Genomic DNA, 23,644 nt, shown 5'->3' on the forward strand with positions numbered 1-23,644 from the left:
CCAAGTAGGCTCTGTGCTACAGTGCAGGGCTTGAACTCACGAACCTTGGGATCATAACCTATCTGAGCCAAACTCAAGTTAGATGTTTAACCAACTGAGCTACCTGGGCGCCCCAAGTTGTTTTTGTTTTGTTTTGTTTTTGTTCTTATTTGCCTTCAAGTTTTGTTTCTACAACTTTATAAAAATATTGGGTATCTAATACTGCTAAAAGTCTATAGTTTGGAAACAGGCTCAAATCTCCCATGGCTATCACTAGAAGAAATTGGAAAAGTGGTAGGTATCTTAAAAACGTGTAATGCTCCTTTTAAGGAGATAGCCCTCTAGTTTGCATTTGAGGGAAAGGACGTGTAGCCAGTGTTTGTGGCATTCCAGATCTTCTGTGCCGCTTTGGCCCTGCCTGACCCAGTGGTGGGGCAGCCCGGGGCCCATGGAGAGTTCGTTAGACGATGTCCACTCACCCCTGAGAAGGACGGACACAAAACCTCATCAGTAAGCGGCGTGACTGAAAAAATGCCATACCTCACTTCTCACTAGAGAAACCATACCACGAAATGGCCGATGTTGGCGAGCGTGGGGCGAGGGGCATCATGCACCGTGGGTGTAAGCTTAAATCGATGCAACCTTTAGGAGGAAAAATCAGATATTGACAACCCGCTTAAAAAAGTACATAAACTTGGCACAAATGTCTCACTGTCTGGAACTGAGCCTCGACAGCCACAAGCAGGCAGCAGTACGTACAAGCCTGACTTGTGAGCGAAAGAAATGAAGGCAGGGGAGATGTCCTTGGCGGCAGGCTGGCTTCCGGAATTGTATATGCGGACCGGTGAACACCACTGAAGGTGGATTCCGGTGGGTGGAAAAAGCTGAGGTGGAACTGAGCCAGGAGAGGAAAAGAGCAGCTGCTGGCCATTCTTCTGTTGGTTCAGCTGGTGTCACTGAGCAGCCGCTGCGTGTCAGCTCGCTCAGCGCTGCGGGTATGGGAGCAAAGAAGACACACCCCCTGTCTTTATGGGACTGTGTTCTTGTGAGTGATCCAGGCAAGCATGGAGAATAAATGCTGCCGGGGCGCCTGGGTGGCTCAGTCACTTAAGCATCCAACTCTTGATTTGGCTCAGGTCATGATCTCCTAGTTTGTGAGTTTGAGTCCCGTGCCGGGTACCATGTAAAGCGTGCAGAGCCTCCTTAGGTTCTCTCTCCCTGTCTCTCTGCCCCTCCTCCACTCATTCTCTCTCTCTCAAAATAAATGAGTAAGCTTTAAAAAAGTAATAAATGCTCTGATAAAGGAAACAAACAGCTACAAGACGGGGATATCAGTTGAGGGTGGGTGTGTGAAATTTTAGGTACAGTGGACAGGGAAGTCTGCTTAGCCCACATGTGAACAAAACAGGCGGCCAGGGTGCCAGCCCTGTGGACGCCTGGAGGGAGGGTATTCCCAGCAGAAGGAACTGTGAGTGCAAAGGTCCTGAGGTTAATGCTGCCTCGTGCATTTGGGGACCAGCAGGTCTGTGTAGCTTCCGCTGAATGAAGGAAGGGGGCGGAAAGGTAATGAGATGCGAGGGGTACCCAGTTGGGGAGAGAGGAGTACGAATGCTTAGGGCCTTGCAGAGCGGCCTGAGGACAACCCAGGGCATGTAGCTCCGAGCGCAGGACGAAATCACACGTCCAAGTCTGAGTCTCCTTCATCTCCCCTCTTGCCATAATTTCCTCCTTGGTCTATGGCATATCTATTCCTCCCCTCCCCGCCACCACTGCTGTGGCTTGTTGCCTAAATCAAACCTGAAAGCCCTTGGACTCCTTTTCCCTCCACTACTGCCTCTCCCTCTGCCCCTCAGACCCATAGGTCCTTTCTCCTGTGGGCCTGCTGTGGGGGCCAAAAAGGGAGCCCCGACTTGAGCCATCTGCATGCAGACCTGGGTGGAGGCGGGAAGGGAGGTGCCAGGTAGACTCGGGCAAGACCCCTCACCCAGGCCCCTCCCTCAACATAACAAGAGCAAACAGCACTGGCACCCCACCAGGCACAGTTTTAAAACCTGCTATTAAACATACAGCAGTGCTAGGAGGTAAGTATTGGTGCCATCCCCTGTTTAACAGCTCAGAAAAATGGAGGCGCTGAGAGGTCACACAGCTAACAAGTAGCTGATCTGAAGTGTGAACCTAAGCAAACCTGCTTCCTAGTCTGTGCCCAGCTAACGAGGGTCTGTCCGCCCATGTCCCGTCTAAGGAGACATCCACCAGTTGGCCCCAGCTGACTGTTGCTGCAGAGGAAGCCAAGCCCAGAACTGCCTCGTTGTTCCAAGAACCAGAATCCTAGAATTTATAGGTGAAATATCCCAACTTTCTGAAATGGTTCAAGTTTGTTTAAAACTATACAGACAGGGGCACCTGGGTGGTTCAGTCAAATGAGCATCTAATTTTTAATTTCAGGTCAGGTCATGATCCCAGGCTCATGAGATCTAGCCCCACATTGGGCTCCACACTGAGCGTGGAGCCTGCCTAAGATTCTCATTCTCTCTCTCCCCCACTCTGCCCATCTCCCCACTCGAGTGCACTCTCTCTCTCTCTAAAATTAAAAAAATGTAAAACAATACAGACAAAATAAAATACATCTATGAGCCATATTTGGCCCGTGATCCACCAGTTTGCAAACTTCTGAGATACAGAAATTCTCTGCATAAGCCACGGGGAAAACAGAGGGAGGGTATTTTTTTAAACTGCAGCACAGGCCTGGGGCTGCCATTGTTCCTCTGGCTCTTTTCATTTCTAAAGTTCATGAGCCTAGAACCCCTAACTTCTATAATCTTCCTTTCTGGGGGTTTATTTTCCTCTCTCTTTTTTTTAAATTTTTATTTTTGGGGAGAGTGCAAGCAGGGGAGGGGCAGAGAGTTGGGGACAGAGGATCCGAAGCGAGTTCTGCGCTGACAGACTGACAGCAGCGAGCCCAACGTGGGGCTCGAACTCCTGAACCCCGGAGATCATGCCCTGAGTCAAAGCTGGTTGCTCAACCAACTGAGCTACCCAGGTGCCCCTCCTTTCTCTGGTTTTTAAAGCCGAAGGGCAGAAGCTGAGGGGCTCAGATCCCTCCCACCTGCTTTACTTCTCAGACCAGGAACCCCGTCTCCACGACGCTAAGCAGGAGTCCCTTGGCTAACACTCTCCCCTCTCTGATGTCCTTAAGTTTGGGCACAGGGCAGCAAACTTGGGAACAGCGCATCTTTAGAGATCATAAAGCCATCAGATAGGACGCTGTCCAGCGCGGTTTCACCTCAAGGCCTCCACCCTTGTTTCCCCCTCCTCCTGGAATGCTCTCTCCCCAGATTTTCCCGTGGCTGGCTCCCAAATATCACCTCTCCAGAGAAGCCCTCTCTCGTTTCAAATTAGTACCCCCTTCCAGCTTTACCTCTGCTCAGTCACATCATCATCCACTTTATCTTCATAGCATTTACCACTATGAAATGATACTGTCTTTCCTTCTAAAGTGTCAGGCCTCTGTACCCTTGGGTTCCAGAATTCTCCCTGGCCAGCGCGGTCTAACTTTGCAAAATGCTCGCACCGCGTGCCTCCCTGGTTTAGTCAGTGCTCGGAAGGCGGAACGCTGACGCCTCCGGCGCTGCTGACGCCCTGAGCTCCCCCTGCAGGCCAAAGACGTCACTGCTCCAGCCAGGCACAAACACCACGGCCCCGCAAGGGACCCCGGTCCGCTTTATTCCAGGGGGTGGTGGCGGCGTGGTCAGAGCCTTGGGGCTCCGGATTGGTGGGCGGGGTCTAAAGGGAGAGGCCAGTAAGGAGGGCTTGCAGTTCTGGATCAGGGGTGAGGTGGGCGTGTTCCAGGACTGGGAGCGTGGCCCACTGGTCGCCCGCAGGTGGGCGGGGCCTCTACTGTAGGTCCACCCGCGGCCTACATGCCCGGCACTACCCCGTTGGTCTCCAAGTCGGTGAGGTTGCCCCGTAGGTTCTGCTCCTCTTCGAAAGCCTTGAACAGTGAGTTGAAGTTGCCAGCTCCAAAACCCTGGAGCAGGAGAGAGAAGGTGAACTGCGGGCCCAGAAGGTCAACCGTGCTACCCTGCGTGTCCCAGGGGCTGTCGGAGACCGGTGGTACCTGGTGGTTGTGACGCTGGATGACTTCCAGGAAGAGCGTGGGCCGATCCTGCATGGGCTTGGTGAAGATCTGCAAGAGGTAGCCTTTCTCATCGTAGTCTACCAGGATTTTCAGCTCCTAGGTAGGAGACAGGAGGCTGGATTAGGGGGTCGGCTGGCTCATTCCTCTACCGTGGCACCGTGGGGTCTTTAGAAAGTCCCTAAGAGGATGCCTGGGTGGCTCAGTGGGATAGGCGTCTGACTCTTGATGTCTGCTCAGGGCATGGCTTCATGCTTTTTAGGCTCAAGCCCCGCCCCCAGGTCTGTGCTGATAACACAGACCTCCTTGGGATTCTCTCTCCCTCTCTCCCTCCTCCTCCCACCTCTCTCTTTCTCTCAAAATAAATAAACATTTAAAAATATTAAAAAAAAAAAAAAAGAAAGAAAGAAAGTCCATAAGAGTTCCCCACTAGACAGCAAGTCCCATGATGGCAAGGACCCAGTCTGGTTTTCCTTCTGTGTCCCAGTGCCTGATGCAGGGTGGAGGCTTAGGCAATATTTGTGAGGTGAGATGAAACTCAGGACTCATTCTCCCCATCTCAAACCCAAGGGTCTTGCCTCACCTCCAGGACATCAATGTTCTCCTTCACTCGGATCTTGGCAGACTTGAGCCTCTCCCGCAGTTGTTTGTAGTAGGTGGATGGAACACCCAAGAACTCCATGCCTCTCTCTCTCAAGTGGCGAATCTGTCTCGGAGTAGAGTCAAGGTCAGTCCCCTCTCTCCATGCTCAACACCCCTAGCCAGGACAAGGTGGAGTCCCTGTCTAGCTTCCCCACCTGCCAGAATGCATCCCTGTGACCTCATGCCCTTCCTCCTCTGGGACTTGTGGCCCCATTAGAGCAACAGCAATCTCAGGGCGCCTGGGTGACTCAGTCAGCTGAGAGTCATGATCGCTTGGTTCATGAGTTCGAGCCCGGCGTCGGGCTCTGTGCTGACAGCTCAGAGCCTGGAGCGCTTCAGATTCTGTGTCTCCCTCTCTCTCTGTCCCACCCCACTCACACTTTGTCTTTATCTCTCTCACAAATAAATAAGATGTTAAAAAAATTATTTTTAGGGGTGCCTGGGTGGCTCAGTCGGTTGAGCCTATGGCTTTGGCTCCAGTCATGATCTCACGGTTCGTGGGTTTGAGCCCCGCATGGGGTTCTGTGCGACAGCTGGCTCAGAGCCTGGAGCCTACTTCGGATTCTGTGTCTCCCTCTCTCTCTGCCCCTCCCCTGCTCATGCTGTCTCTCTCTGTCTCTCAAAAAAATTTTTTTAAATTATTTTTAAAAAGAACAGTAACCACTAACATTTATGGAATTCTCATTATGTGTCTGTCTCAAGCACTTTCTGTGTATTGCCTCATTATGTCCATGCAGTAATTTTCTGAGGTATCCAGACAATTATCCTCATTTCACAGCTGGGGGCACTGAGGCATTGAGAGATTAAATACCTATTCTCAACCTAGTAGTCAGAGTGATTTTATTAAAATATACAAGTAAGGAGGTGCCTAGGTGACTCAGTCGGTTGAGCGTCTGACTTCGGCTCAGGTCATGATCTCACAGTTTGTAAGTTCGAGCCCCACGTCCGGCTCTGTGCTGACAGCTCAGAGCCTGGAGTCTGCTTTGGATTCTGTGTCTCCCTCTCTCTCTGCTCACACTCTGTCACACTCTCAAAAATAAATAAACATAAATAAATGAAAAAATACAATTTAGGGGCGCCTGGGTGACTTAGTCAGTTAAACATCTGACTCTAGATTTCGGCTCAGGTCATACTATCACAGTTTGTGAGATCAAGCCCCACGCCAGGGCTTGGGATTTCCTGCTTGGGTTCCTCTCTCTGTCTCTGTCCCATTTTTGCTCATGCTCTCTCTCTCTTTCTCAAGACAAATAAATAAATAACTTTAAAAAGTAAAAAATAAATTAAAAATACAAGTGAGATCATGTCACTTCTCTGCTTACCTCATAGTGGTGTCCTGTCTCAGAGTCAAGTTCAAAGCCCTTACCATCTGCCCTCACTTCCACCTTCTGACCTCATCTCCCACCCCCTGGCCCTTGCTCATTCCGTTCCAGCCTCACTGATCTCCTGCCTGTCCCTTCTGCTTGGGGCACTTTTCCCAGATGTCCACGTGCTTCCCTTCTTCCGACTCTGCATTTTCAGATGTCTCCTTCTCAATGTGGCCTTTCACGAACGCCCTATTTGAATGTGCAGTCCCCTCCCCCCTCCCTCTCCCATCACCCCTCTCTGTCCTCCTCCGCAGCACTCACACCATCTAACATGTATTTTACTTGTTTCGTTTCCTGCCTCCGTAAGGGCAGAGACTATTGCCTTGTTGACTGATGTATCCTGAGTACCTAAAAGGGTGCTTGGCACATAGTAGGTGCCCGATTCACATCTTTTGTATGGGTGAATGAATGAATGAATGAATGAAATTGCCAACGTCATACAGGGAATTCCTGATTGGGCCAGGATGGAATGGGACAGTCCAGGCTCCTGTCCACTCTGATATACTGCCACACAAGGGAGAAGTAGCCTCTCCAAGGGCTGGTTCCACAGACTCAGTCCATTTAATTTGGCTCAAAGGACCTGACCCACCTTGTAGCCTAATATCTTCATTTTCAAGGTGAGGCAACTAAAGCCCAGAGAGGGGGTTGAAGTCCCCAGGGACACACAGCAAGTCGCTTGTAGAACTAAGACTAGAATCCAGGCTTCCTCTTACTCTGGCACCTGCTACTTTTAAAGCCAGCAGAGAAACTGTTCTGCAGAGAACCTGAACCCTCCACGGTGGGAATGTGCCTGCACGTGAGTGGCAGGAACCAGTAAGGGAGCCGGGTCAGCCGTCTGGGCCGGCAAAGGGGCCCTGGGATTGCTACCACCTGCCCCCCATGCTCTCCTCCGTTTTGCAGACATTGGCTCTGGAGCTGAATGAGAGGTGGATTAGGACCAGGACTGAGCTTCTAACCGCTGTGATGATGTCTTGGGTCTTGAGAGCGATGTGCTGGACCCCAGGGCCCCCGTTATAGTCCACGTATTCCTGTGGGAGGGAAACAAGGAAAACCCTGTCATGGGCCCCTGTTGCCTACCCTCCTGCCCCGCAAGGGCCTTCAAACCTCTTTCTTGCTTTCTTCTTCCCCAAGCAGGCCCCTGGGGTGCAGGGAAGGCCCCACCTGGATCTGGGACTTCTTCTTGCCCGGCGCCGGCTCGTTGATGGGCATCTTGATGTTCTCCTCGTAATTGGCTACGACGATGGAGCGCAGAGAGCTGTATTCCGTGTGCACCTGTGTGTCGTCCACGGACCAGAAACGGTGGAACTGCAGATTCTTCAGGTACCTGTGGGGTGGCCGGAGGACCCACTGGCTCTGAGCACCAGCCTGTCTCTGTTGCCAGCTTCCAGAATTCCCCTCCCCCTCCGAGGAGGCTCCAAAAAGGAACCACCGTTCACTTACATCATATTCATCATAGACCTGTACCTTTATTATGACACTTTTCTTTCGGATGGAAGTAAAGTGACTTGTAACAACACCCGTGTCTTATGGCAAAGGTCCCACAGACAGAAGTGCTTTGAGAAGGGCACTTGCTCCTAATGTGCACAAGGGCACTATTTGAGGAGTGACAGGCTCCTCCAGGTCCCCCAGGACTGGGACCCCCTCTGGCTGAGGTTCCCCAAGTCCCTCAGAGAGAAGACCTGGGCATCACTTTGAGCCTCGAAGCCTCTGGTCTCCGTGGTGATGGCTTTACAGGGACAAGATGGCTCGGTGACGTAAGGCCAGGCTCCCGCACCCTTGTGCTCCGTTTCTCACTTTGGTGTCTTGAGACCAGAAGTGCGGGTTGGGTCTGTCCCCTTTGCAGGGAGAGGTTGGGCCGGGACTCACCACTCAGCGGCAGACACCATCTCCTGATCAGGCTGGTTTCCCACAATGTGGTCGATAATCTCGAGACTGCAGCTGGGCCTGGGGGGGGCCGTTAGGAGGGGAGGACGCGCTCCTTCCTAAGTCTCCCCCTTCCCACCGTAATAGTGCACTGTGGCCCGGCATGTGCTAGAGGCACCCGTTGGTGTCGGCTCACACACTCTCTCTAGCCCCGTTTTACAGATGGGGAACTGAGGCAGAGAGAAGCAAAGCAACTGCTAAGGTTAAGCGCCTGTAAAATGACAGAGCTGAGGTTTGAACCCAGGCAAGTTACTTCCAGAGCCGGTGTTCTTAGGCTCTGTGCTACCCCTTCAAGCCACCCTTGGGAACCTTCAGGAGGTCCCTGGCGGGCTCCCAGATGCTCTGTCCCCGCAGAGAAGCCCTGTCAGCATGGAGCATCAGGGGATTGCTTCCACTCCCCCCCGCAATGGTTTTCTGCCCCCTCTTCCGGGCCTGGGAGGTACTCACAGCTTGGAAAGCAGGGGGTCCAGGAACACGGGGGCCTCGAATCCAGGCAAGAACAGGCCGGTATAGTTCATCTTTTCCACCAGGGTGTGCGTCGTGTCCCCGTACTGCAGGCGGAAAACAGTCCGGCTCGGCCCCTGGGCCTCCATCCCTGCCGAGGCCGGGCCACCGACACACCTCCAGCCCGCACCCGACCCAGCTCAGTACGTGATCTTGGGCAGGTCACCTCCCCTTTCTGAAATGACTTGCCATCTGCCATTTGTTTGGGGCTTGAACGGGCTGCCTGCCCCCTGTGGGCCTGGGATCTCTGAGGGCAGGGCCGAGATCGGGCCTCATCATGGTACCCTCGGCACCGGGGCCGTGCCTGGTGCATAAGAGGGGCTCGAGAAAATGCGTTGGCATTGGATCAAGTTCTACCCAAGGGTTCTGTCAGTTGTCTTAACCATCATTAAGCTGCATTTAACCTTGAGGTGGTGGGACCTGTGAGGGCCTCCGTATGACAGTCACACAGACTTGAGGAGCTTTGCTGAGTGTCTGATACGCCAGGCACTGTCGACAGGCTGTGCGCGAATGACCTCATCTGAGCCTGGCAATGACCCTGAATGGGCTGATAGGTGAAGACACTGGGGGCACAGAAAGGTTAAGTAGTAGCATGTCATGCGACACGCATGCGGTCCAGCTGCAGTCCCTGCAGACGGGGTGGAGTCCTTTGTCCAAAGGCACACAGCCAGAACAGGGTGGGGCTTCCCCAGACCCCACTCGCTCCCTTCTGCAAAGCCCCTGCCTTTAGTTTACATCTGGGTGCCGTCCCTGCCAGCCTCCTCCCCACCCCGCAGGGAGGAAGGGAAACAGAGCAGGGACCGTTGCTCCCATCAACCTCTGCGCACTGGCCAAACATTACAAGCAGTCAGGTTTGGGGGAGGACGTCTGCATCGGGGCGCCAGGTGGGAGGGTAGGATGGAGTGGGGGCGAGGATGGTGTGGGCAATCTGGCATCTCAGGGAGGGGACAGCAGGGGGGGAGAGGCACCAAAGTGAACTCACCGTCTGCAGCACGGCCAGTTTCACCTTCCCGAATTTATCTTGCTCTATCCAGGGCTCCCGCACGACTTTGGCACCCCGTTCCTTGGCTTTCTGCAGAGGAGATGGGCCCCGGGGGCGGTAAGTGCTGGCCCCTCCCAGAGCCCTGCAGGCTCCCCTGCGGTCCGGCGTCTGCTGGGCTTCCCCACCTGGTCCTGCCTGGGCTCCTCCAGTTTTCCCAGCCCCAGGGAGGAACTATGCACCTGACTACTGCCCCTGACACCTGTGCCTTGTGCCTATTTGGCAAATAGGGAAACTGAGGCCCGGGCCCAGAGTTGGGGCAATGAGAGACGAACCAGGTGGGGGCAGGGGTGTGTCCCACCTCTGCTAACTCACTCTGTGGCCCTTCCCCATCTCCAGTCCTCAGCTTCCCCATCTGTAAAACAGGTGGCTGGAGAGGAAGGACACGAGCTGGCCTTTCCGGGCACCTGTGTCTGTCAGACCCGCTGCCCGGTGCTCACCTGCACGACTCCTGCATTTATTTAGCAAAACCTTACTGCAACCTGTGCTTCTCCCATGTCGGCATCAGTGACGGTATTAAGCTCTCTCACCCTGACAGCAGCGTTACAGGGAAGGTGCCATATTGTCTCCATTTTATGGTTGAGGAGATAGAGGTGCAGAGAAGTTAAGTCACTTGCCCAGAGTCTCACAGATCATGAGATTCAGACCTGGACAGTCCAGCTCTGGAGTCTATGAAGCTCCAAGCCGCTCCTTGAATACGGCATTTGGTTCAGAGTCGTGCTCGAGAAGTCGTAATTATGATCTCATTTCCTCGCTGTGAACCTCAGTGAGGTAGGGGCTGTGAGTGTCCCCATTTTACAGATGTGAAAACTGAGACTCAGAGAGAGGACACGCAGCTGGCAAGGTGCAGAGCACCCCTGGAACTCAGATACGTGTCACTGCAGGGTCTGGGTTTGTCACCCCACCGTGGCGGGTCCTCCAGCCCTGACTGACAGGGGACCCTGTGACAGACAGAGGGCAGCCAGAAGCTGTCTCACCTGCACAATGTAGTCACAGTCTTCCACCTCAAATGCAATGTCCTTCACTCCGTCGCCGTGTTTTGCCAGGTGGTCGCCTATCTCTGTGGTAGGGGTGGTCATGGCGTTGGAGTTGTGGCCTCCTCACCTCTACTGTCGGTCCCTAGGCTCCAGCTCCTTCTCGGGTGGGGAACCCTCCCTGAACCGGACCCATTCCCTCCTTCCTTCCTCTTCCCCCCACTATACTGTGTCTTCACCCCCTGGTGCCCTGAGCCCCTGGGGCCTCCTCACCTTTGTTCCAGGGGTTGAGGGCGGAGGAGAAGACAAACACGATCTAAGAACATTGAGGAGAAAGGAAGTGTGGCTGGTGGCTCGGGAGTGCGTGTGGTTGTTCGCCACCGTCCTCTCCTCCCTGCCCAGGATCACGCCACCCCTCCCAGCCAGACAGGACTCCTTGACCCTGGGTTCCAGCTCCTTCTCTGCCTTAGCTTCTCCCCTGAAATGGGCTCTTGGCTCAGGCCCCCCCGGGGAGAGAGCCCTGGGGACCCCAGGGACCAGGACACCACTCAGACTTCCAGCTCTGATGTCCGAGGCCTCCGCCAACTTATCTGGAGCATCTGTGAGGCCAGTGTTGGGCTAGGCCAAGAAGGGGCTGAAACTAACGTCCATTTTCCAAGTTGTACAAAGGGGCCAGTGGAGGGGAGACGGGGGGCTCTCATCCCACGTTCCCTCAGCCCTGCCAGACATCCTGGGAGGGAACTGGGTCGGCCTGGGGAGAGGGCTTCCTGGTCTACATCACCCAGAAGTAGCAGAGCCTGAGGAGGGGCAGAGACCAGCAGGGGCAGAGAGGGCGAGCGGGAGCTCCCTGGGTGAGTGGGGTCCTGGGGTGCCGACTCACCTTGCCTTGCTTGATCGCGTGGCTGACCACCTCCCGGGAACCTGTCTCCAGGCCCTTGTAGGCCAGGGGTTCAAAGCCCATCTTGCTACAGTAGAATGATGCAGCCTGAATCACAGAGTTGCAACTGGATTCCTGAGGGCCAGCCTAGGGGGCCCCCAGCTGAGAGTCTCCAGCCCCCCTCAGACTGTCTGCCCTTTGTCCTCAGGTATAAGTCCATCCTGGGAAGAAAGGCCACTCCCTCTCCCTGGCCCGTTCTGACCATTCTGACATCAGATAAGTTTCCTGCTGGGGTCCGAGGCCCTGATTGTGTAATTAGGATCCAAAGAGTGTCTGTCTTTCCTGGGATGGTCCCAACACTGGCCCTGATCCTCCCCACCCAGGGGCCAATCACAGGCCCTGCTGGAGGCCCGCCCTTGTCCGAGAGGCTCTCTTGCCTGCCCTCTGCCCGCTGCATACCCAGCCCCAGCTTTTACCTGCTTGGCGTTGCCAACCCAGAAGGTCACGGAGTGGAAGTGCAGGAATCGGCCTCTCTCAGGCTGCAGGAGAGAATGGGAGAGGCTAGAAAAATGTGGATGGAGAGATGGCACCTAGCCAGTTTCCTTGTCCTGGCCTTAATTCCGGATTCGAGAAGCCAAGCACCTTGCAGCCTTGCCAAGCCTCAAAAGATGTTATTCATGTAGAGACTGAGCTCCTGGGGGTTGAGGATTGGAAAGCCCCCTCAGAAGGCATGCCCAGGTTTCCCAGAGGGGAACTACTGTATGCTACAGCAACTCGGATCCAAGTTAGACCTTAGAAAGAACTTCCAGGGGTGTCTGGCTGGCTCCGTCGGAAAAACGTGACTCTTGATCTTGGAGTCCCTCATGTTGGGGGAGAGATTACATTAAGGAAAAAAAAAAAACATCTAGAAAGAACTTCCAGACAGGATTAAGAGATTGGCAGGGATTTAAGAAGAAGAGGTAAAAGTTTTTCTTAGGAGGGCCAGGCTGAGTCTTACTAATTCCTGGGGGTCGGGGGGCCGGCAGAGATAAGCCTGAGCGTGCATCTTGGATGTCACATACCCACCGAAGTTCCCTCTTTGCTCTTTGCTGACACCCCGGTCCCCGGGGCCCTGACCCCACATCTCCCCTCCTCCTTACCTTCTCTCCTTTGTCGCTGTAAGTCGTCTGAGGAGAAAGAAAAGGACAGTAAGACTTACAAGGCAGGTGTCTGGGAGTCTCTGCAGATGTCACCAGGGCGAGGCTGCCATGGCTGTGGGCAGGCACTTACCATGATGGATGGAGGCCAAACTTCCTGCTCTGAGACTGAGACAAGTGGCCAGGAGTGCAGGTCAGGGGTACTTAAAGCCAGAGCAGGCCCCGCCCCTGGGCTCCTGGCCTTCCTAGGGGTGGGCCGGAGCTGATCCCAGTCCTGGAAGCACCTACCTCTGGGAGTCTCTGATCTAGCCAGAGCCTCATTGGACCAGGTGATGCTCTCGGGCCCAGAGGAGGGGTGTGCCCCCAAGGTCGATAGCCAGTGGTGCGAGGCCACGGCAAAGAGCCAAGGGCACACTCCTGTAGCCCCGGCTGGGACTGTTTTCTCAGTCCACCAAAACAGGAAGCTCAGAAGTCAAGGTCAGATGGAGCATAGTGGTGACTCCAGAATTCTTGTTTAGGGAGAATTTGAGGGGGGATTAGGCTCTGGTCTTGGAGCCCTGAATGCATAGCCAGTATGTGGTTTATAATTAGGTAAGAGGGTTGTATCCATAGTGGTTAGATGCATAGGTATAGGGGTTTGGATCCTGGCCCTGCTGCAAACCATGTAACTGGGGAAAGTCACGGACCCCTCTGAGCCTCAGTCTCCCCATGTGTAAAATAGAAGCAATAAGTAGTGTGGTTCGGATTAAGTGAGATAAAGCATACATTTTTGGAATAGCGCCTGGCACACGGGAACTTATGTTCCTTTAGGGCTCTGAGCAACTGATGGAGAACAGGCACCAGTGGTGTTGCCACAGCCTGAGCATTGGGAGAGAGGTTATGGTCCGGCTCCGGGCCCCAGGTCCTCAGAATCCACACAGCTAATGGTAGGAAGCTAGAGCTCATCTTCTTGGAGGAAGAAGGCCGGGACTCCCCTAAGCACCCCCACACCTGAGTCTGCAGCTCTCAGGTCTCACTTTCCTAAAAGACAGAATGGTGACTGCTGGCCAGCCATGGCATTCACCTGAGGGTCCCAGGACAGCCCGCTGCCTCCCGTTCCACCCCAGTCCCCAGAAACTCTGTTGCTGAGCGAGCTGGCCCTTTTCCCAGGGGACTTGCTTTTCAACTATCTTCATTGCCTGGAAACTTTTTCTAGTCTCTCATACTTACGGTTTTGGCCCATGACTGTGTTATGACCCCCTACCCTCTTGCATTGGGGCTTCCAAAATGTCCTGCATCAAGCCGCTCCCCCCTCCCCCGCCTTTTTCCTTTTAATACAGGGAAACAAATCAGTGTGGCTGGTAATGCCTATAAGGATCATTTGCTCCAACATTATCATATTCCCAAGCCTGACAAACAGTGAGAAAGTGCCCGAGGCTACTCTCTTTCCTTCTTCCCTCTCACGCCTTTCTCTCCAGGAAGCAGAGAGTGGTTTGCATCAGAGAGGAGTCCCCCTTCCCAGCTTCTTCAACAAGCCCTAGCAGGTCCCCCTGGACTGTTCTCAAGTTGCCACCTTCTCCAGGAAGGCCTCTCAGAAGTCCCCAGACCCCGATCTGAGGTTTAGCTAAGCCCTGCCATGGGTCAGCTTTCACCAGCAGCCCTGAGGGTGGGGTCCAGGACAGTTAGAGAAATTTCCCAAGCCGTGGAGTTAGCAAGGGGCACAGCACAGCTGGAAAGTGAAGAGAGTTATTCTGATGCCACACTTTTATCCTTTTAATTATTAAAGACATTTCTGTTAATGTTTATTTTTGAGAGAGAGAGCATGAACAGAGGGAAGGGATAGAGAGAGAGGGAGACACAGAATCCGAAACAGGCTTTAGGCTCCGAGCTGTCAGCACAGAGCCTGACATGGGGCCCGAACCCCCAAATTGCCCAATCATGACCTGGGCTGAAGTTGGACACTTACCCAACTGAGCCAGCCAGGCGCCCCTCCTAGCCCACATTTTTACTTGGTGCACTGCCTTCTACATGAATGGGAGATGGTTCCCACTAGACAGATGGAGAAACTGAAGCCCAGAGAAGGAACGTGTGTCTGCAAGATTGCAGAGCTGGTAAGAATAGGGATCCAGGGGCGCCTGGGTGGCTCAGTCAGTTAAGCGTCAGGCTTCTGCTCGGGTCACAATCTCGCGGTTCATGGGTTCAAGCCCCACATCGGGCTCTGTGCTGACAGCTGGCTCAGAGCCTGGAGCCTGTCTTCAGATCCTGTGTCTCCCTCCCTCTCTGACCCTTCCCTGCTCACACTGTCTCTCTCTCTCTCAAAAATAAATAAAAACATTAAAAAATAAATAAATAAACATTCAAAAAAATAAAAATAGGGGCGCCTGGGTGGCTCAGTCGGTTGAGCGGCCAGCTTCGGCTCAGGTCAGATCTCACGTTTGTGGGTTCGAGCCCCGCGTCAGGCTCTGTGCAGACAGCTAGCTCAGAGCCTGGAGCCTGCTTCAGATTCTGTGTCTCCCTCTCTCTCTGTCCCTCCCCCTCTCACGCTCTGTCTCTGTATCAAAAATAAATAAAACATTAAAAAAAAAAAAAGAGATCCAAACTCTGGCCTATTTGCTTCTGAGATTGGATCTCATTCGACCCATCCAGATAGACATCTTTTCCCAGCTTCTCTTCTGTTTTCTGGGCAAGTCTGGAGATTGGCAGGGTGATCCTACCTCCTTATTCTGTCCCTCCTGGGTGGGGGATGTCTTGCCAGCCTGCCCCCAGGGCCCACCTCTGCCCTCTGGGGCTAGGTTTCTAATTGAGAAAAATGGTGTGGAGGGAGCCTAGAGTGGAGCTCACAGGCCAGAAGATTCGGCCAAGGGAGAGGGGCGTCAGTGCAGCCCTCTCGGCCCCCCAGCTGAGGAGGAACATCCTGTCCCCAGGAGCACAGTGGCCAGTTGGTATCTCTACTCCTGAAGCCTGGCCTGGCTGGTGTCCTCGGCACAGGTCAATGTTTACCAAATCAAGGGAGCAGATTTTCAGCAGCTGAGGGCTGAAGACAAGGGTCCGGCTCTGCTGGCCAGGGCTGGTGGCTTTGTCCCACCCTCTGGACTTTGCTTCCAGAAACACTGTGGATCTCGGTCATACTCTGGATATAGTGCCAGGTGCCTCTTTCAGCTGCAGGCAGGGACTGGGGAGAGGGAGACCACAGGGTGCCATGTCTGGAGCACCCATATCCCCTCCCCCAGACTCTCCTTTGCAGGCTGGGCCCAGTTGGATAACACATCAGCTGTGGCTGGCTATGGCTGTCCCTGCTCTTTCTTTCTGCCCAATACGAGCTGGGAGCTGGGTTCTAGAGACCTCGCTCCTGGAGCCTTCTCTGCAGAGGGGCTGTGAAGACTCATCCTCCACTGCGCCCCGGCGTGCGGAAGAGTGAACCCAGCGGGCTTGAGGACAGGGGCCGGCTCGCACAGTTGAGCCTTGGTTGGCATAGAGAAATTTGCATTTCAGGAAGGTTCACACCATCTCAGTAATTATCAGAGTAGTTCCTTGTGTGTCAACCATTTGCATAAGCCATGTGCTTTATGGTGAACACCTGCTTTCCTTCTGGGAGCCTGGGAGTTTGGTTTGTGCTGTGTGGCTGGTGCCCATGTGCCCCGCCCCCAATAAAACCCCTGGTGTCTGGGGCTCCGGCAAGGTTCCTTTGTAGACAACATTCCACAGACCCCTTACTGGAGGAGGTCAGTGTATCCCGTGAGACCACCCCCTGCCCCGGGAGAGTGCCGGGTTTCCTCTGGACTCCAGCTATGTGCCTTCTCCCTGGGCTGATTTGGCTCTATCTTTGGCTGCAATACATCTTAGGCATGAGTATGGCCATAGGCTGGGGCCTGTGAGGCTTCCTAGTGCATTAACAAACCTGGGGGTGGCCATGGGAACCCCCAACACATGCTGGCAGCGATAGGATGTGCTTGATGAATCCTGACTCAACTGAAATCCAATACAAGCGTTGTCTGGGGGAAGGAAGGCTCATGGGAAATGGACGTCCTTGCTAAGACATGAGTATGAGATTCCAGGGTGTATACGCACTGGCTATCTTCATTGTGACCATGACCAAGGAGGCCTTGGCCCTGAGCTCTTTTCTGAAGGCCTTGCTGAGCCCTCGGGGCCCTGCGGTGGCCTGCATGGCCTCCTGGAATGGTCAGCCAACCTTCGGTGCCTGGGTGACTCTGCAGTTACCCATGGATTTGAGCTGCAGCCGAATCTGTTGTAAGAAGTACCAGTTACCTCTGGGATCCGACGGCAGTAGAAGGGACCAGGAAAGATGAGGAGCCGGATCCCTCAGCCTCTTTGGGGTGCACTGGCTAAAACGCAAGGGGAAAAATCTCCGGGGGTGATGCTTTTCATTGTGCTTCCCTTCTCAAGGCGGGAGGAGAAAGAGCCCAAACATTTCCAATGGCGGGCTTTGGTTGGACCAAAAATCTTGAAAGTTTGTATTATTCTCTCCTCCGAGTGGGAAGGAAAAAGTTAAATCAGTTCTCAAAGTTTCAGGCAAATTGGGCGAAAGAAAAATGGAGTGGGGGGTGCCCCAACTGGCTGGTGCTGCTGCTGAAACCCCCCCATAAATACTGGATTTACTGGTAGGGGATTAAGTAAATTTGCAGTAAAAATAAAGGAAAAGGAATTTTTAAATGCCTTTGTGTTTTACAGCTATTACATCTGGATGTATGATTAAAGTTGATGTAAAATGTTATATGCCTGTAGTTTCATAAGTGCCAGAGTGATGATCCCAATTAGAGAGTTGCAAAAAAGAAGAAGGAGAAGGAGAAGAAGGAGAAGAAGGAGAAGGAGAAGGAGAAGGAGAAGAAGAAGAAGAAGAAGAAGAAGAAGAAGAAGAAGAAGAAGAAGAAGAAGAAGAAGAATTAGTAGTAGTAGTAGTAGTAGTAGTAGTAGTAGTAGAAGTCACTGGGATACAACTTTCTTGTGTTTTGCCATGTGGGTGGCTTGGAATTTGGAATCTTTTGAGTATTGAAAACAGAACAATCATCTGTAACTGATGATTCTCACCATGATTTTCACCCTTTGGAAATTCTAAGGAAAAAAAAGAGAACTGAAAAAGAGAAGCAATCTTTAAATGGAGATACACTTTTAAGATTTTTTATAAAAAAAGCAGTTTTAGGGGCTCCTGGGTGGCTCAGTTGGTTGAGTGTCCGACTTCAACTCGGGTCATGATCTCGCAGTTCATGAGTTCGAGCCCTGAATCAGGCTCTGTGCTGACAGAGCCTGGAGGCTGCTTCAGGTTCTGTGTCTCCCTCTCTCTCTGCCCTTCCCTTGTTTGCAATCTGTCTCTCTGTCTCTCAAAAATAAATAAACGTTAAAAAATGTTTAAAGCAGTTTTAGATTGTTAATGAGTTCTCGTGAAATTGCCTGTCTGCCTGTTAGAGGCTGATGATATTCCAGATGACGTGCGTACTTTTGAGAGCGCCCACTTGGGCTCTCAGACCAACCGGACGGAAAGGGTTAGGGAAGCCGTCTGGCTCTGCGGCAGCAAAGAAAAGCCAGGGCCATTTCCCCTCCGCTTTAGTGAAGCGTAACTTACAAATAAACATTCCCTGGAAAAAACTGCTTAGAATGTCAACAATAGCCAAAACATGGAAGGAGCCTAAATGTCCATCACCTGACGAATGGATCAAGAAGATGTGGTATATATTCACGATGGAGTACCACATGGCAATAAGAGGGAATGACATATGGCCCTTTGTAGGAAAGTGGATGGACCTTGAGGGTGTCATACTGAGTGAAGTAAGCCAGGCAGAGAAGGACAGAAACCATATGTTTGCACTCATAGGTCTAGCAGGAAAACAGGAGAGACCTAATGGAGAACCAGGGGAAGTGGAGGAGGGAGAGAGAGTTGGGGAAAGAGAGGGATGCAGAACTTGAGAGACTACTGAATGTGAAAATGAACTGAGAGTTGAGGGGGAAGGGGGAGGGGGGAAAAGAGGTGGTGGTGATGGTGGAGGGCACTTATGGGGAAGAGCACTGGGTGTTGTATGGAAAACAATTTGACAATAAAATATTATGGAAAAATAAAATAAAATAAAATAAAATTCAAGTCCTTATCTTTAAAAAAAACTGCTTAGAAAAACGTCTACATTGTGACATTCTCTACAATGTATAAACTAAGTGTACACTGAGAAATATTTGCCACAGTGAAGCTAATGAACTTGTCCATCAGATTACACAGTTACCTTTTTTCTTTTTTCTTTCCTCCACTGACTTTTGGAATCCTGAACTCACAGAGCCCAGCCGCCTGGCCCCGACTCCGAGCTGACACCTGCTGTTGTCTGCTGCGGGCCATTTCAGCCCCATCACGAGCTGTGCGGAACGAAAATCAGGTGAAGCCGCTGCATTCGATGAGCTGGTTTGGGCCACCCGTCTGCGGAGCGGACGCTGTGAAAACGCACGGCTGCTGCCCGGCCGCCTGGTTGCCGCAGATGTCCCCGATGAAGGGTTTGCTTTCTGATGGCACAAATTAAAACCCAGCTGCTGATCGGCTATTTCTGGTGCAGACTCGTTGCATTCCTAACTGTTGACTCCTGCCCAAAGCAGCACGTTGGCCGAGGGCATGTCACAAGGACTGCGGCCCTCCCGCCCACTTTTGACAGATGGGGGACATCTCGTGGCTACGGATTGTGGCATTTGACTTTTCCATTAGTTGTAGTTCCCATCAATGAACTGCTTGATAGTCTGATTCTCTGGTTTTGAGAGAGAGAGAGGATCTAAGGCAGGCTCTAGGTTGTCAGCACAGAACCCAATGAGGGGCTCAAACTCACAAACCCTGAGCTGAAGTCAGATGCTCAAACTGACAGAACCACCCAGCCCCCAGCCCTATTTCCTGAACCTAATGAGTCTTTCTGGATTAAGTTGCATTAAAATATTTTTTCTGTGAAAATGCTTTTTGTATCTCTTGTGTACAACCCTTCCAGACAAGGTCTGGGGGAGGATAAGGGGTGACTGAAAAAGAAAGAAAGTTTTTTTAGGGGCGCCTGGGTGGCTCAGTCGGTTTAGCCTCCGACTTCGGCTTAGGTCACATCTCACGTTCGTGGGTTCGAGCCCCACGTCGGGCTCTGTGCTGACAGCTAGTTCAGAGCCTGGAGCCTGCTTCTGGTTCTGTGTCTCCTTCTCTCTCTGTCCCTCCCCCTCTCATGCTCTGTGTCTCTCTCTATCAAAAATAAAATAAAACATTTTAAAAAATTTAAAAAAAAGAAAGGTTTTTTATTTTTTAAATATTTATTCATTTTTGAGAGACACAGAGAGAGAGACAGAGACAGAGCGCAAGCAGGGGAGGGGCAGAGAGAGAGGGAGACAGAATCTGAAGCAGGGTCCAGGCTCTGGGCTGTCAGCACAGAGCCCAACATGGGGCTCCAACCCACGGACCGTAATATCATGACCTGAGCTGAAGTAAGACACTTAGCCAACTGAGCTACCCAGGCACTCCAAGAATTAAAGTTTTAATTACTGAATGAGACATAGTGATTTTTTAACAATGGAGAAAAACAAAATCCCCGTACCTGGGAGGCTCAGGGGGGGAGAGGAAAGAGCATTTCCGATCTTGGCTTTTCAGAACTGTTCTGGAAGCTTTCTTTTCCTTCTGAAGGAAAACTCCCCTGCTGCCTTCCCAGGCGGCTCTGAGCTTTGAATTCAGATGCTGAGTCCAAGACCCCACCTGACAGCAGAGTGTGGCCCAGCTTCTGCACTCTGCATGAGCGCGTTCACATGTCCACACGGCTCATGGACAAGCAAAAACGGTTTGGAACTGATGGCCTCGAGTAGTGCCTCTTAAACTAGAAACTCAAGGGAATTATTTGGACCCAGAACCCTAGGATAGGAGGCCCCATCTGGGGAGTCTTGATACCTCAACGTTCAGGCAAATCCATGCCCTCCTGGGGGGCCCTGACACTGCACACTCTGTCTCCAGGGGGCCGCGTGTGGCCTCTGGACTGTGTTTCTTCTGTGAGTCCCCTGAATACCGTAGCTTGTGCCCCGGAAGCTGTTCAGAGTGGCCCCAGCTTCCTGGCCACAGTTGTGCTGCCCTGAGTCCTTGCGCTTCTGCTCAGGTAGAGAAAGGCTCCTCCAGAAATGTTAAGAAGCCATTTCCCTTTCTAAGATGAACTTTTGTGATTTGTGGGTTTCGTTTTACCTGGGTCCATGATGTCTGTAGGGCATATCCAAGTTCAGTGCTGTGTGCTGGCCTCACTCAGCTGCATGGGTCCTACTGATCATGTTTTGTTCTCGAGATGCCTTGGCCAAAGGCAAAGGGCTTGTGCAGAAAAGAGTTAACCTAGCAGCTCTAGAAAGGCCTGCTCCTAAGGTTGGCCCTTGACTAGCATCTGAGAATGTGGATTTGTGGAGGGTTCCAGTTTCATTGAATGGGTGCACGAGGGTTTGTTCGCATTTCTCATTAACATCTATAATCAGCCTATTGACATATCAAAGTGGGAGTCTTGGTTACAAGACAGAAGTTAAGGGGACCTTGGTGGCTCAGTCGGTTAAGCGGCTGACTTCAGCTCAGGTCATGATTTCAGTAGTTCGTGGGTTCGAGCTCCATCTCAGGCTCTGTGCTGACAGCTCAGAGCCTGGAGCCTGCTTCAAATTCTGTGTCTCCCTCTCTCTGCCACTCCCCCACTTGCACTTTCCCTCTGTCTCTCTCTCTCTCTCAAAAATAAACATTTAAAAAAAATTTAGAGGCACTACCAAACTCCTTTCTATAGCAGCTGAGCCATTTACATTCCCGCCAGAAATGCAGGAAGCTTCCATTTCTCCCCATCCTCACTAAGTTGTTGCTGTTTTGATTTTAGTGATTTCATCTCTCTGTGAAGTGCTGCTTCATTGTGGTTTTGATTTGCATTTCCTTAATGACTAATAATGTTGATTTTTATGTGTTTATTGTCAATTTACATATTCTCGTTGGAGAAATCTCTATACATATCCTTTGCCTATTTTTATTTTTTAAAGTTTATTTAGAAAGAGAGAGAGTGTGTGTGTGTATATGTGTGCATGCGCGCGTGCATGTGGATGGGGGTGGGGGGAAGGGCAGAGAAAGAGAGGGAGAGAATCCCAAGCAGGCTCCGAGCTGTCAGCTCAGCGCCCTAAGCAAAGCGCAGCCTCACGACCTAGATGAAATCATTACCTGAGCTGAAGTCAAGAGTCAGACGCCTCACCAACTGAGCCGCCCAGTGTTTTAAATTATATTATTTGCCTTTGAATTATTGATTTGTGAGAGTTCCTCCTATATTCTAGAATCAAGTCCCTTATCAGATATGATTTGAAGTCATTGTTCCCATCCTGTGGGCTGTCTTTTCACTTTCTTGATGGTGTCATTTGCAACACAAAAGTTGTAATTTTGATGAAGCCCAATTTATCTACTTTTTATTGGTCATCTGTGTATTTCATGTGTATTGGAGAGACTGAGTTGTTTCTTTCTTTCTTTCTTTCTTTCTTTCTTTCTTTCTTTCTTTCTTTTTTTAAGATTTTGTTTTTCAGGTTCTGTGCTGATAGCAGAGAGCCCAACACGGGGCTCGAACTTGCAAACTGTGAGATCATGACCTGAACTCAGTCTGATATTTAACTGACTGAGACACCCAGAGGCCCCAATACTGAGTTTTTAACATAAAAGAAAAGATCTGTAACTGAGGGAATGTGATCTGTCTCTAAGTTGTCACCTCTGATGGCAGAGCACTTTAAAAAAATAATATAATAATTATTAATATTAAAAATAATAACAAAATTCTGATTCTCTGGTCACTGATTTTTGTGCCAGGCACTGTGCTAAGCACATTATATACTGTGCTCTTTGCTCATTAAATCCCAAATAACCCTCAGATGTAAGTGCTATCAACATCCCCATTTTACAGATTAGACAACAGAGGCTCAGAGAGGTGTCCAAGCACAGCTAAAAAGTGACAGAGCTGAGAAATGAACCAGGCCTGACTCTCTCCAAAGCCTGCATGCTGGCCACGTCCAGCCATGCTGTCATTACTCAGATACTTTGGGAAGTGCTTTAGGAAGGACTTCTAAGCCCATCTTCAAGCAGCAGGGAAAAGAAATCAGCTTCCTGGTGCACACCAAGACCCTGGAGAAGTTCCTCTTCATTTGGCCTCTGGCAGAGTGGGAAGGGCAGGCGTGGCAGGGGGCCAGCATGGGCCCAGAGGGGAGCGAGGAGACCCGCAGGTGTGCACAGGGCCCTGCGGGTGGGCTGGAGAAGCAGCCTCCGTGCAGGTGGGGGTGGGTGCCCCATCGCTGAGCAACCTTGGGGAAGTCACTTCTCTCTGAGCCTCAGTGTATGTGGTGCATCCTGATGGGCTGGGGTCTAGCACGGCTGGTGAAAGAATTCACCCCCGGCAGAACAAAGGAGATGGACATTTACTGAATACGCTCCAAGGGAGCAGCAAAGGAGAGCCTGTCCACCACCAGGCAGTATTGAGGGGCCAGTTACAGGGCGGGATGAGGAGGTTTGGGAACATGTGGATTCCCCCCCTCCCCTTTGCTTTGGTAACTGTGTATATGGCCCATTGGTTAGTTAAGGCCTACGGCTATTTTGAAGTGAGTTGCTTAATGAACCTGCTTGCATTCAGCCAGGTGGCTGATGACCTAATTGGCCTTACTCAGCTTTCCAGGGCTCAGGCCTGTTGCCTAAAAGTGGCCCTCACATCGTGCCCCCCTCCACAGGTCTGCCATGACAAATCTTTGGCATTTGGGTGGAAGTCTCCTCTTCAACGGCCTTGTCTTGCTGAATGAGGGCTGTAGAGATGTCCCTACATATGGGTCAACACTGGTCAGTTGGGAATTTGAACGCTGGGATTATGAAAGGCAGAGGCAGCTGTCCGAGGCAGAGTGCACGTGCGAACTTCCCGGAGCGGGAAGGATCATGTGTCAGTTCGAAGGTGTGCCCGTGACGGAGGCTCGGCGCCAGGCGGAGAGAGATCTGGAAAATAGGAGGATGAGTATTAATAGGAGAAAGAGAAGCCCCAATAAACGACTTTTGATCATTGACCAAAATCCTCCTCCATCCAGGAGTTTAACCAATCGTTAAAGGAGAGGGAGGGAGGCTGTA

General features: G+C 51.9%; 2 protein-coding genes and 1 long non-coding RNA gene across 4 annotated transcripts in view; 2 read left to right on the plus strand and 1 right to left on the minus strand.

The window, feature by feature from the left end:
• Nucleotides 1–7,632, plus strand: part of SETD1B (SET domain containing 1B, histone lysine methyltransferase) — a 31,481-nt gene extending 23,849 nt beyond the window's left edge. Inside the window, exon 18 of one of the 2 annotated variants that reach the window (XM_029921251.1) lies at nt 7,255–7,632. The gene's annotated coding sequence lies outside the window, so the exon portion shown is untranslated. Of the gene's footprint in view, nt 1–4,073; nt 4,154–7,254 lie in introns of those variants that run through there. The other variant, XM_029921252.1, reaches the window with a different exon arrangement.
• Nucleotides 3,655–12,768, minus strand: HPD (4-hydroxyphenylpyruvate dioxygenase). The gene is made up of 14 exons (XM_029921253.1): nt 12,707–12,768; nt 12,577–12,603; nt 11,914–11,976; nt 11,441–11,545; nt 10,834–10,876; nt 10,564–10,646; nt 9,530–9,619; nt 8,491–8,594; nt 7,987–8,064; nt 7,282–7,444; nt 7,077–7,148; nt 4,698–4,820; nt 4,097–4,213; nt 3,655–4,006 (listed from the first exon to the last, which is right to left on the minus strand). Exons 1-14 carry the CDS (start codon nt 12,707–12,709, stop codon nt 3,896–3,898), a joined length of 1,182 nt encoding a protein of 393 aa, XP_029777113.1. The 5' UTR covers nt 12,710–12,768; the 3' UTR covers nt 3,655–3,895.
• Nucleotides 9,536–19,088, plus strand: LOC115277241. The gene is made up of 2 exons (XR_003902314.1): nt 9,536–9,646; nt 18,831–19,088. It is a non-coding gene; the product is annotated as an uncharacterized LOC115277241 (long non-coding RNA).
• The last annotated feature ends 4,556 nt before the right edge of the window (nt 19,089–23,644 follow it).

This window comes from Suricata suricatta, chromosome 14 (assembly GCF_006229205.1).
Source record: "Suricata suricatta isolate VVHF042 chromosome 14, meerkat_22Aug2017_6uvM2_HiC, whole genome shotgun sequence".
Taxonomy (NCBI): domain Eukaryota; kingdom Metazoa; phylum Chordata; class Mammalia; order Carnivora; family Herpestidae; genus Suricata; species Suricata suricatta.